We start from the raw sequence: 14,823 nt of genomic DNA, 5'->3' as shown, positions 1-14,823 counted from the left end.
ATTTGCATAAAATTTCAAGGTTGCCATTTTTTCTCTCTTGTTTAATTTTTTTTTCTTAAATGAAAAATGATGATGACAGTGTTTGAATTTGAGAGCTGATTTCAATTTTCTGTTTTGTTCTTTTGTACTGGTTTGAGTAGACAAAATGTCTACAATAATTAAATTATGATTTTAAACTTTTTATTCACAATATTTTTGTTTATTTTTATTCATTTATTAAATTCAGAAATTTTGTTTGTTTGTTTGCTATAAAAGAAAAAAATTTTTTTAATATGATCTAATTTTGAATTTCAATATGAAAATATTAATATTTTTTTTTAAACTAAAAGCACTATAAAGAGAAAACTATATTAAATGCGAAAGAAAGAAAAAAAAACAAGAGAACAATATAGGTAATTTTCTCTCTTTTTTTGTTAAAATTTATAAATTGAGAATTTGAGGCTACTTTCATTTAAATATAAGGACATATGAAAGTAGATGAGTCATAGATTAGTTTCATAGTTGATTTTTGTTATTTGAAAAACATATAAATTAGTCTAATATTTCGGCGTTCAATTATAACGAACTATATACTTCTACAATATTTCTAAATTTAAAATCAAAACAGATACGACCCTTTGAGTTCCTACTTAATTTCCAACTCTTCCGCTGTTAAAACAAAGTCTTCCAGGTATTTGGTTCTTCTGTGAATTGCCAGCATTTCTACCAATATAATCCATATTGTGATGAGGAATATTGAAAAGCTGACCTAAAGTTATCCAAATTTTTTTCGAATAATGTTGACAAATAAAAACAACAAAACTTATTTCTCGAAAGTGCTGCGTTCCTAAATCTATCAATAGTCTGTTTTCATATGGTATATCAGCTAGTATATTAATTAAGAAAACCATTTTAATTAAATTTAATTTTACTAAAAATCTGAAATAAAAATTAAGAACGTATCCCGTAATTCCAAATTAGCCTGAAATCAAACGTTCTTTCTTCATTGAAGTACATGTGTACCTAAAAATTTACTGTTTATTTTAATCTCAAGTTAAAATGAAAACAAAACTCTCTCTCATATAACCTTTATAATATTAAGTATGAAAATTACTTTGTATAAGCAATACCTTCACCGTCTCGAACTACTACAATAAACATCTAATAATTTTAGAATTTTTGTTAGTTTTTACTAGTTTTGAACTAGTTTTAACTAAAATTTAAATAATAAAAAAAAGTGAATTTAATAAAAAAAAAGTATTTTAAGCATTTTTTTTTTCGAATGCAGAATTTAAATTAAAAAATATATGAAATCGAAAAAATATTGAAAATTTTGTGAGATTTCTCTAGAGATGATCGAAAAGAATATTTGAGGATTTCAAATGTCCTGCAATAATTATAGCAGTAAATATAAAGTAATATGAAGAACAAATTTGCCGGTAATATCTTCAAAACTCTGTAGCTCATTTGGTAAGCGTCCGTTTGGTAAGAAATCGGTAATTCACTGGTTTGAGTTCAGTTCAAATGAAGAATTTTTTTAATTTTTCTGTCTTCCCTCTCGCAATCGTTAAATCAAAAACTTCAATTTTCAAATTAAAAATTTTCATATTTTTAAATTAAAAACGAACATTTTATCAAATTAGAAAGTAAAATTTTTAAACTAAAAGTTCATGTTTTTAAGAATATTCTTTCAAAATTAAAAACTACTCTTTTTTGTATTAAATATTCATGCTTTTTAGATCAAAAACCCATATTTGTTATATAAATTGTTTTACTACTTATTTACTCATTTTCACTACGTATTCATTTACTCTCGACTCTCGAAAAATGCAACAAATGCCTAATTCAAAATTCACTACTAATACCAAAGACAGTTAATTGTTAAGAGTAAAAATGAAAATTAAATTAGTATGATTATAACTGGTTAACTACTTAAGTATTAATTCCGATTATTTTGATTATTTTAAAAAATATTACCGTATAAAAATAAATTTCTATACAGCACAACCCTGAATTAAATAAAAATTATTAGATAAAATTTAAAATAAATTTTAATGTTATCGGTTAAAATCTTTTTCAACAATTTTTTTTCTGCTTTTTTAATATTCTAAATTTTTGCATATTTTTATTAACAAAAAAAATATTGTTATGAAATTTTTTTTTTTGAAAGCGCGATGTTTTGCTTGATTTTATACTTTTGCGATAAAAATCAAGGAACTACAGTTTTTAGTAGTTGAAAATAATTCATAGTTTTCTGTTTCTATTTTTATTTTTCTTCATATTTGTAAAACATGTTCCGGATTTAAATATAATTAAGGACTTGATTAACGTAATAAATTTAAAATACAAAAAAAAACAGAAAAATTATGAATTAAGATTGCAAAGGCAGAGCAAAAAAAAAAGTAGAGTGTGGTTTATTAGACAAAATGGAATATTAATGTAAATAACAAAAAAAAAAAAAAAAATTAAAAATTTAAATCCAACAAGTTTACCAGGTAATCCAAGGATTAAAATTACTGAAAGTATTATGGGTTTTTTTCAAAATTGAGTTTTTTTTAATTTTTGACAAGAGTAATTTGAGATTATACAAAGCATTTTAACGTTGACATTTTATAAATTTTTATATTAAATAAATAATTTCAGATTTTGAAAATAAGATGTCGCTATAAATAATCTGTTATGCTTTTCAAAATATTTCAAACAAAATTAATGACAAGACAATGTTTAAGTTTCTTTTATGTAAGAAGAGTACATATTTGAAGGGAAATAAATACTTGAAGAGGGAATAATTACTTTTAGCTCAACATATTTTTTTTTTTCATTGAAGATAAATATGGGTATAAGAATTTCTTCTTTCCGACCACAGCAATCAGCCATTGGTTATTGTAGCCCTCTCGTATCGCACCTACACTTCTCCGCTTCCAAGCAAACACCTGGAAATATCCATCAGGAAGTAGGACGCGAGCACTTCAACATTGAGAAAGCGTCGCTCAAATTATCTGCACTTCCTGGCGGCCAGAGCAGCACAATTCCACAGAATATGTATCGCCGTCTCTTCACCACCCCCGCACGGCCTATACGCAGCTGTCACTTGTCAATAAGACGTAAAGCTATTTACTACATAAATGCTAATAATACCAACATTTCGAAGATTAATTATTACTTATGACAATTTATACTTGCAAAATATCTATACATATTTGTTTGTCAATATACATACATCAAACTCACTGTTATTAAGTAGTAATTTTAATTTATTTCTGAGAAACATGTTTTTTTTTTGTCGATTGATTATTTTTTCTATGAAACCAAATTATGCCTACTTTTTTTTTTGTAAAATCAAAATTTATTTTAATTAAGTATAGTTTAAATCATTGGATCAAGGTGAAAGAAATAAATCACGCATCTCTATTATAATTTACACAATTAATTTTATGTGGAGTTGTTCTTGCCAACTATAATTATGTTGATTTTATTTTCTATTTAAAAAAGAAACACTATACATACGAGTACTATGAAAATATTCACCTATATTCTGTTAGTGTCCTCATTTGAAGTAATGTGATATTGACGAAAAAGTGTTGGCTAATTTAAAAGTAATTGTTGTAGGAAAATGCGGTTGAATCGAAATTTCAGTCAAAATATAAATTATTTCGAAATTATGTTAGGAAGGAAATGTTGCATTTTAAAATTTTTGAAGAAATAAAGCATAATTTTGTACAAAAGTTCCATATGCAATTCATATGTATTACGCACAAAACCTGAATTATGGTCTAAAACAAATATATCCGCAGACAAGAAATTATGTGACATTGGAGTCACATTAATTGATCATTACTTACATAATATACCTTGATTTTTTATTTAAGAAAATTTATAAAAATTTATAGAAAACATAAATTTTTTTACCGAGATTTTATATTCTGTATATTTATATCACAAATATTATATAATTTCTTCAGATTATTCTAATACATTAAAAAAGATATATCACAAAAAATTAAATCTATTAGATCGATATAGAAAAAGGTTAATAAAAACAAAATCAATATATTTTCGAATTATAAAAATTCAAAAGTAATAATAAAGATGGCATAAAATAAAACCATATGAAAAAATATGGCATTCCGATTAACCAAAAAATAATGTTGCGACAATACGTCAAATTTTTCGGCAAATCTGAGTTGAAAAAAAAAAAAAGCCTAAACTGAAAATAGTGTGACCGTTTTGTAGCAAATGGGCTAAACTAATCACTTTACATAATTTTAAAATTAGATCCCGTCATCATCTCTCAAGAGGAATTAAAAATTTCTTATATTTATTCGCTATTGACCACTATTGAATGAAGTCATTTTTTATATTTAATTTTGTCGAATTTGTAACATTAGACATCTATCGGCAATAAAATCAACAATATTTTTGTAATTACCAAACATACATAAGTAGATTTATTTTAATAACACCACGATTAATTTGTTTTTTAATAATTTTAGACATTCGGATGTAAACATTGAAATATTCGAATTTAAGATCTCTTTTTTTCCAATGTTTTTTTTTATCTAGATATGCTAATAATATTAATTAAGATTTGAGAAAGAAGCTCACTCATCTTATATAAAGCAATATTTGGAAAAAAAAAACGAGGAATAGAACTAATAAAATTAATTATCAATTTTAACTGGTCTAACAACTTTTTTGTTTTTATTTTTTTTGTTGTTCTTAAACCTAAAAAAAAAATTTTTTTTAATGTTTTTTTAACATAAATCATTTCAAATATTTTATACTATATATAATAGCTTTTAATATTCAAAAAGAAAAAAACAATAGTGATTCATGCATGTATTTAGAACTCATACTGTGTGGTAGAAGAAAGAAAGGGTTAATTGATTGTCCGGCTAACAAGTTTTTTATTTTGATTTTTTTTTTTTTCGAAATTTATTATACTGTTTTAAATCTATATTAGGTACATATGTATTTGATTTTTTAGGTAGAACCGGTGGCGACTGTGACAAAAAATAAAACTAAAAACAAAAACAATAATTTAATTTTTTTTTTTTGTTTTCTACCTTCTTTTGTTTTCTGCGTTTTTACATAAGAAATCTGCGAATTTTTAAATGATTCGCGTTTTAAAATCAACATTTATAATATTTTATGTAAATTTCAATTTATTACAAAAAAAAAAAATTTAATCAAGTTCATTAAAAAAACAAACATAATTATGATAATTTTAAAGTGAGAGTAAATTGAATAGTTTTGCCGAATGACAGCAAAAATTTTCTGTGTGTCACAAAAAAAATCTGTGATTGACGTAATAATATTCAAATTTAATTTAAATTTACAAAAATTTCGAAATTGAATTTTATGGTTATTTTAAAATCGATTTTTTTTGTGTTAATAATAATTGATTTAAAAATTAAATTTATTCTGTCATAATATTTACAGATTTGTGTAAAGGATGACGAACTTTTATGACGTTAAATATGATTTTATAGAATTATTCAGGAGGATTTCTGTATAACTGAAATAATTGGGAAAAGAAGCTAGATATAAGTACGAAACAGTAAAATTTGACCTATATAAGGAGGCATAATTAATAGTATTTTGAGAATGTTAAGCTAATGAGAATAAGTTCGATTTATAATAAAAATTCATTTATAAGAATTTCAAATATCTCTTCTGATTTAGGCAACACTTTTCAAAATTTTTAAATTTTCTGGTGTCATGTACTGAATTTTCTAATTCAAAATGTTTTATTGCTTGAATATTTAAAAAATTCTCCCAAAAACGCTCTATCTCTTCAAGTTTTGCCGAAAAACACATTCGAAGATCATTGGAAAAAAAAATTTTGTATTTTGAGAACATCACTATGTGTACTTACTTAAAGATTTCAAAATTTGCCGGAAAACGAATACAAAATTTAAATTTTATCCATAGCTTTCATACTCCTATATAATTTCTTCATAATTTTTTCGAGTATTACCCATGCTTAACTTTAAATAATTTTTCATTCTTTATAAAATGTTTTGAAGAAATTCAAAATATGTGGTTGTGTGTTAAGTGGAATGAATGACCGACATAATTTTTTTGATATTTTCTTTAATTTAAACTCTCGTACAATACACTTTCCATTTTTTTTCCATGTTTCTGCATCCTTTATGCTGTTGACTTGTTGAAAATTCAATTTTTTTTTGGTGCAATTTTTACAAGTCAGAAATTATTATGTTGTTGGTTTTTTTTTTCTTTTTAAAGTCCAACTTTTCATTATTTTATTTGCTCCATTACAATTTTCTGCTGAAATATAAATTTTTTATATATGAAAGATGAATTTATTTGTGTCAGCGCATAATAACAAAAAAAAAATTATTATATACAGTATACCATTTATATAAAAATATATATGATATATAATAAATGTAAATATTATTATAATGGTAAGTTCTCTTTATATATAATACCGTTAATAATTTCTTTATTTCATATATTTTACTCAAAAATAAAATGAAAGCCATTAAAATAATATGAAATAAAAAAGAAAAAAAAAAATTCACCACTTACGCCGTAGGTTATGCAATTTATTCCATATTATAATGAAAGCCTATAATATTTTATTTATAGAAAAAAAAAAATATTGTGAATAGCTAGAGCGATAATTTTTTTTTTGTACCATGTTTTCATTTATTTGAATTCAAAAACGGATAATGTCTTTTATTTTTATTATAAAAATTGCATTCTAATAATTTCTTTTTTAAATTAAATATTAAACAAAATAAAAATAAAAAAATTGTTTTCAGTACAAAATCCTATTTTGAATTTTAAATTAATATTGTAATAGCAATAATGTTGGCGTTCTCAATTAAAGAGGTATAGAAAGCTCTCTATATTTTTCAGTTTTCCTCGTACTAATTTGAAAATGGAAGGTTGTTTTGTACGGAAATTTTTGTTATATTACACGGAACTAACATTTTTTTTTCTTATATATGAAAATAATAAGTGATCTATCGGAATAAATAAGCATAGCAATTACTTCTTTATTATAACTTAGTGTATAGTTGGCGTGTTATTCATTTAATAGACTATTTAGAACATTATATGCCTTTAAGAGGAATACAAACAAGAGATATATTTGCATTGCATCTTGTTATGTTGAGAATAACTCAATATTGAGCTATATTGAGCTATCGAAAATTGTAAAAATTTTATTAACAATTACTATGAATTATGAAAAAGGTTTTAACTGCCAACAAATTAATGTCAACAAATTTACAACTTAAAATGCTCATTTAAATTTTTCTAAAATAAAAAGAAATATGTTAATATATTGAAAATTTAAAGAAATTGCAATTGATTTAAAAATTATTGTGAGCAATTGTAAATATCAGGTGAATATGAATGACTATATACCTTCATACGCATATTATATATAGATTTGAAGATAAGACTGAAAGGGTCAAATCTAGTGTATATGAGAGGTTTCTTATAAAAACGGAATAGATTTCAAATATATCCATATGAGCATTGTAATTGAACGAAAGCAATAACATTCATTTAAGTTGGAGTTAATAACCATTCGGTAATTCATTCGGTAAGTCATCCAAATGTTCGGTAATTTTTTAAAACACAAGCAACTTCTTGCTCATATTTAATTTCTCTTTTCAATTCTCTTTTCTCTATCTTAGCTTAAATTCAAATTAAATGTATTCAATAATTTAAAAAAAAAATGTTTCTCTTTATTTAAGAAATTTTTCGATTACATTAAATATAAATTATAATTATAATTTTTTTTCTCTCATATGAGCTACTTAAAGAATTTTTAAATTAAATTCTTAAAAACATTCGTGTACAATTTAAATTTTATCATTGAAAAAAAAAAAGACAGAGAGACAAAGACAAGCAATTGTTAAAAATCACAGTTCTTCGTGCTCTTTTTCTTTGTATTTCTTATATTTTTTTTTAATTACAATTTTTTTTTTTCTAAATAAAATAATCATATTGTTGGGAAGAGGAGAGAAAAGAGAGAACACATTTTTTTTAATGTGTTATGAGAATAAGAAAAAAAAAAACAAAAAAGTTTTTCTGCAGCATCTGAAGGAAATTTGTTTTTCTTCTTCTGTTAACATTCTTGAAAATGATAAAAATAAAAAGAAGAAGAACAAAAAAGAGAAATAAAATATTAAAAACAAAAAGTAAGAAAAAATATTGTTAAAATTGAAAAGGTTTTGTTAAAACTTTTTGCATATTTTTTTTTTTTTTCTTAAAAACCATTTTCTTGCTTGTAAGCAAAAGCAAGAACAAATTGAATTTGCAAAGAAAAAAACAAATTTTTTTTTCATAAGATGAGAAAAAAATTTAACAAAAAAGTCTCCGAACTGAATTTGGGTCAAGAACAAATCAGTTTCTATACTTTTCTTTTCTTTTTACGCTCTTCTTTTTTTTTTCTATTGTTTTGCGTTCTCTTTTAAGTATTTTTTAATTTTTTTCTCAAATTCTGATTCTTTTTTTTTTCTTCAATCTCCACGTATTTTTAGTACACATACTATAGGGTTGCCAAATTGAAAAAATAAAATTATCCGTAAAAAATATCTTAATTAACCGTTTTCTAGATGAATGAACAATACTGCACCAATCCACTATTCAATTTAATCGTTCAACATGAATTTTCGAACGGAATACGAATGACTATGACAAAATGTGAGTGGCTGTGTTGATCGAATTGTCTTCAACGTGTATTAAAGGTCTATGGTGAATAGTGGATACGCAGCATTAGAGTCATAAAAAAATTAATTATTTTTAATTGAACAGTAGATGGGTGGCGTTAATTAACATTAAAATAAATTTAAACAAAATTTAATATTAAATTTCTGGTAAGATTTTTGAAATAATAATAAAAAAATTTGCAACAAAATTTATTTTTTGAAATCAAATTTTGAATTTTCAAAGTTGAAAACTTTTTAATTTTGTCTTATTTCTTTAATAGGTAAGTTTCGAAAAGAAATTCATTAAAAATAAAATTACCCAAAATTACGCGAATTTTTACCCAATAACATTAAAAATACCCTAACTTAGAGTAATTACCCCTGGTTTGGCAACCCTGATGCACACTCCTTTTACCTATAAATTTATTTATTTATATTTTTTATTTAAATGTACAATTATAAACCTATATAAGATAATACACAATCACAACAAAAAATGTTATTTAAATATTATACAAAGAATATATAAAGAGAAAGAAGATCAGTGTGAAACCATAAAAAAAGATAACATGTAAAAATGTAAAAATGGTGAAATAGAACATGAAAAGAAAATAACATTTTAAAAACAATTTTTATTTATAATTTTGTTTAACAAATGTAGTTTAGAAAAAAAAATTTAAATTAAAATACAAAATTGTATGTACACACATTCACATGGAAATATTGGATATTGTGACTTTTATAAAAATTATTTAGTAGGTGGTTTAAAACAATAAAAAATTTTTTTATCTTAAATCCTAAAAAATAAAAAAACAAACCAGTTTAATGTTAAATTTTGGATTTCAAATTTAATAAAAATTTTTAAATTTAAATTCGAATTAGATTTTCGAATTAGTCGGACAATATGTATATTAAATATTTGCATATAAATTTAGGAAGAGCCAAAAAAGAAAAATAATTGAAAGAAGCATTGACAATTAACATAATGATCAAACTATAATTATATTTTTTGATGGCATGACATTTACCGTTAGAAACGTAAAAAATTGCTTCTAGGAAAACAGATTTCTGTATAGAAATATAGATTTATCTTATAGGATGTGGAATCAGGCTTTTAAAGAGACACTCTGACAGACAGAAAGACAGGGTGAAATTAATAAGCATGTTTTTGCTAATTATTTTTTTTTTGTTTGGGGAGTATACTAATAATAATTACCCTGCGGGTAAAAAAGGGTAATTACCCACTTGGAAATTTACAATATTTGAAAAAGCTTGCAAGTTCGGAAATATAGAGTGCCGTTAATTTAAATTTTACGAATTTTGAATGGTGATAACTTAGGAGGACGGAGATAAAAAAAAAATATCTAAATATAAGAAATCAACTATTAGTTAAGCATCTAAAAGCTTACCGTCTAGCAGGAGAAAAACGATATCAAAATTTTGAGTAACTATACAGGTTTACGGTAACGATTAATAATGACATTTTATTTCATTTTACTCTTATAGAATTCCATATTATTCTTAAAATGCCTATAATAAAATAAAAATATTATTTCATCAGAAATTTCATTCAAAAATCTTACTTCATCTTCATCTTTAAAAAAAAACTTTTATTACTTTAATTTTAAATAAATTTTTAAAGATTTTTTTTTTTAACAATATTTAATGTTGATATTCTGAATTTTTATCATTATTTATGTTGTAAAAAAAATAGAATATGTGAAAAGAAGTAGGAAATTGTTTTTGTTGCATCTTAAAATCCACATTTTATTGTCTTCCCTCTATATATTCTATTTCTACTTCTATTATATACTTACTAGTTTTTTTCTCTTGTTTATAAAACGCAGCCTTCCGGCTAAATCTTATTATTTATACACACGTATCTATATTATACATGCTAAAATGTATTTACGCCCTATATATAGGACATAAGAAAAAAAAAAAAAAAAAAAAACAAAAACCTTGTAAAAAATATGAAACTTAAATTCATATATGAAAACTTCCGGTAAAATAAATAAAAAAAAAATACTTGGAAAATTTCTATAAAAAAAAAATAATAATAATAGACGTTTAGATATAGAAGTATACACAAAAAATATTACAGAACAGTAGTTCTAGAAAATAGTGTTACCATATAGGATTATTTAATATTACAGTTGACATTAATAATATTTTACTTAAAAATGATGTATAAATTGTTAATACTATCAAAGAATATACAGAGAAAAAAATTTATTATTACTAATAATTATTATTTAAATTGTAAAATAGTTTCTTAATGAAATGCGACAAATACTACGACATATATACTCGTATGACACGATTTAATCTAAACCAGATGAAAGTAGTTGTATATGTAAACTTTGTTTGACAATAGACTCAATCTGACGGCAAATAATTCAAAATACTCCATTATCAACAGCTTTACTGTCAGATTTTCTAAAAGCAAAATGGCGTAAAAATAATTTTTTTGCAAAAGTTTTAAATTACTTTTATTTTGTTTATAATTTTCGTTTCAAATTTACTAAATTTTGACGTAAAGTTTCATATAATTTCAGTCTGTCATCACACTTTTAGATTTTTGAGTATATATAAATATTACTTTACTTCGTTTCGATTCAAACACAAATTCAATATATCTTCCTATTAATGCCAACCCATTAACCTTTAACCGAAAAGGTGGTAGAAAATTTTATACCTTCCGCTTTTTATTTTGTAATAACTTCCTTATATTTTTCTTTCACATTTATATTCTCATTTCTCTGTACCTTCATTTTTTAATGTTTATGCTCTCTGTTTATTGTACTGTTTTATGCTCTCTTACTCAGTGTTAATTTTGTTCTTGTGTGTAAGGAGAAGTTGGAACTGGAAGAGAGGTGTAGTAATTAATAGCAACTCAGCGAATATGTCAAAAATTTCAACTCGTACTTTAAAGGTTAGTAGTTATTGCTCACGTATATGGGTCACCAATTTAATAATTGAAATTTCTCATAATTTAATCTGAAATTTGTTAAAATTTTATTAAAAATTTTAGTTGTAATCCAAAAACTTAAGAATTAATGGTTTAACATACCTAAGTATGATACAAGTGTGAATATTTAATTGAATTCTCTACATAATATTCTGGTAATATTGAAATAAAAATTTTTTGAAGAAAATCTATAAAAATTCTAGAAACTCCTACATAAACCTCCCAAATAATATTATTTACTTTTTGCATATTGAAAAAAATACGAAAAATATGGAAATTTTTCAAAGAATATTTTATTTGCAAGTATATGTAAAAAGGAGGAATAAAAATAGAAATTCATAAAAAAAAACAGGATGAAAATGTTACAAAAATCATAAACATAAAAAAAAAACAGAAGTCTAAGTCATGAAAAAGTCATAAGAAAATTGGGACAACATGATACTTACATCTACATATTTACTAACCATTTTAAGTTGCATATTAGCGTACAGAAGGATATTTAATAATATTTTGTATATACGTGCATGTTCTCAAACTGTTATACTCAAATTATATGTATATGCATGTAAACGAATTTTCCTATACATATAACTAATATGTTGCATTTATGTATGTATATTAGTATATAAGTTAGAATTTACATATTAAATATTTTAAGAAAATAACAAATAAGGTTTAAATTATTTATAAATAATAATCATCACAGCAGGTTATATCTGCCCCGTATTTCGTATATAAATATGTGGTACAAATTCGACCACGTACTACAATATAAATTTTACAAGAAAATATTTTAGAATTTTCTATTTTCATGTTCTCTTAATTTTATCCATCTCCCTCAATATATCCCTCTTCTCTGTGTCTGTCTTTTATACTTTCATCTTTCATTTTTTCTTTATTATTTTTAATTTATTTATTTGATTTCTTTCTCTTTTGTTACATATTTTATTTTGTCCTTGTTGTCCTCTACTGAATATTATCTCTTGAATACTTTAATATTAAATTAATAATATATATATGTTATATTTGCAGTATTTTAATTTGTATAACAAATATAATGCTAAATATAGTTGTTTATAATAAATTATATATGATGAATATGCATTGTTGTAGTATTACAGTAACTTCTATATTGTATATAGACGAGGGAATAATTAAATTGTCAATAATTCATGTTAAGTAATACAAAGAAGAATAATAATAATTATATTATTATAGTATATGTGGTATAAATATGTAAAAGAAAGTGTTATAATAATTACTGTTATGAAAATTTATACATGAATTTATAATCTATTCGTGTTATTATATTTTGTTTATGAAATATGAGTTTTAAAATAGGGTAATGTTATTATAAAATATCTTTTATTTAAGAATTCTTAATATGAGAATAACATGCATATGTTATAATTGAAAGAGATAATTATATACTGTATAAAAGTTTAATAATTATGAATATAATTAATAGGTACTCGTATATTGTATAAATGTTTTATGAAAGTACAAGTATATATATATGTTGTATCATTGACATAAAAGATTAGGTTAGGTTAATGCGGCCTCCTGAAGGGTACATACAGATCACCTAGGCCCGTTGCCGTACCGCCGAATATCTTCTTTTCCGTCCCTCATTCGAACCAGCTGGAACTCCTCACAAATAGGCCAAGATTCCATTTATACATAAAGTAATTTATCAATCATATTTTAATTTTAAAACTATTTATACGAAAAAAAATCCATTTCTAGCAATATTGAGCTATACTGCTCAAAAATGGTTTTGATCCAATTTTATTTGGAAATTAATACTTTTTCTTTTATATTTTTCCTAATAACTCTCGTGCAATTGTTAAAAACGAAAAATTTTTAAATTTTTAACTCATATACAATAGGATTCTAATGAGCCCTTTACAACAAGTCCTCTCCCAGCTCAATTGGTCGTCGAGTGCAGAAGTAATTAAAGTTTTAAAATTTCGATGGTTAGGTAGGTAAGGAAAGTAAGTAGACTCTTTCACTGAAATTTTAATACTTGTATCATTAAATATCAAAATAATTATCAAATTTTTTTCACATTCAAACTATAATTGTGAAAATTTTTAATAAATTGTGTTGATTATTTTACGTTTTATAGTTGGATTACGTACAATATAATATGTAGACATCTGTTTTAAACACAATTTTTTATTTTACGTATATTTGAGTTTAATAATATTATGATTAAATAAAAGAGATCATTTATTTGAATAACATTGTGAAATAACATGTGAATATTCGAGTGCTAAATTTGAAAGAATCTAAGCAGGAAATTATAACTCCTATTATAAAATAGTAATTATACTTTATTATAATTATATTAATACTCCTATTATAGTTATATAGTCATTTATTTTAACTGTGTCTGATAATTTCCAATTTTATTAACATTTTATAATTAAATGTATGTTCTTTTAGATGTGAAATGTTTCACGAAATTCCACTGAGGAAACTGAAACAATAATGGGTTAATATAACAAATATGCTGTTATGCTTGTATATGAATAATATGGCATGCGCAACTTGAAAATTTTATAAATGAATAAATTTCAAAATCATTTGATTTTTCCTTATAAATTCACAATATTAATAAACAAATTCAAAAAAATTTATACTTACATATCTGTGGTCAAAAATCAAAAACCCCAAATTGGAAATTTCCGGGAAAATTAAAATGTGTGATTGTACATTTTTAATTTATAATTCTTAACTGTTATACTCTCTTAATGTATGCATTCCGCATACAATAAGAGAGTATATGTCATGGTTTTTAATTTGTCATATCAAGTTTTCGGTGGAAACGTACTTCTTCATGTAATATATATGGAAGCGCAAATAAATTTATTTTTAAAAGAAATGTTGGTCTGAATGTGCTGCAATGAATTTTTCAGGGGACATTTTCCCAAAAACTAGGCAACACATCTTGTGGCCGGTTAATATGCTGGGCACATCAGATTTTTTAATTTGCCCGTGAAATTGATGAAAATAAAAAAAAATGGGAAAGTTTATTTATTTTAAGATCAAAGGTTTTACTATGTAATTCGATTTTCGTGAAACGATTTGCTATACAAATCTACTATATAAATGGCTTAAAATATAATAGAGCCCCTGATCAGATGGTTTAATATATATTAGTGGCCCCTCATCAGA

The 14,823-nt window shown here is 23.6% G+C and overlaps 2 protein-coding genes across 9 annotated transcripts in view; one reads left to right on the top strand and one right to left on the bottom strand.

The window, feature by feature from the left end:
- The window catches only part of LOC129612746 (uncharacterized), a 47,948-nt gene extending 47,229 nt beyond the window's left edge, over positions 1–719 (bottom strand). Inside the window, exon 1 of the mRNA XM_055526505.1 lies at positions 642–719. Coding sequence (XP_055382480.1) covers positions 642–719 — 78 coding nt within the window. The remainder of the gene's footprint in view (positions 1–641) is intronic.
- Positions 1–14,823, top strand: part of LOC129612786 (prominin-like protein) — a 173,374-nt gene that overhangs the window by 132,899 nt on the left and 25,652 nt on the right. The gene's annotated exons all lie outside the window — the stretch shown is intronic.

The sequence above is a fragment of the Condylostylus longicornis genome, unplaced genomic scaffold (genome assembly GCF_029603195.1).
Source record: "Condylostylus longicornis isolate FDR11 unplaced genomic scaffold, ASM2960319v2 ptg000077l, whole genome shotgun sequence".
NCBI lineage: Eukaryota > Metazoa > Arthropoda > Insecta > Diptera > Dolichopodidae > Condylostylus > Condylostylus longicornis.
The sequence above is the reverse complement of the archived record's forward strand: the minus strand, read 5'-3'. Positions and strand labels throughout refer to the sequence as shown.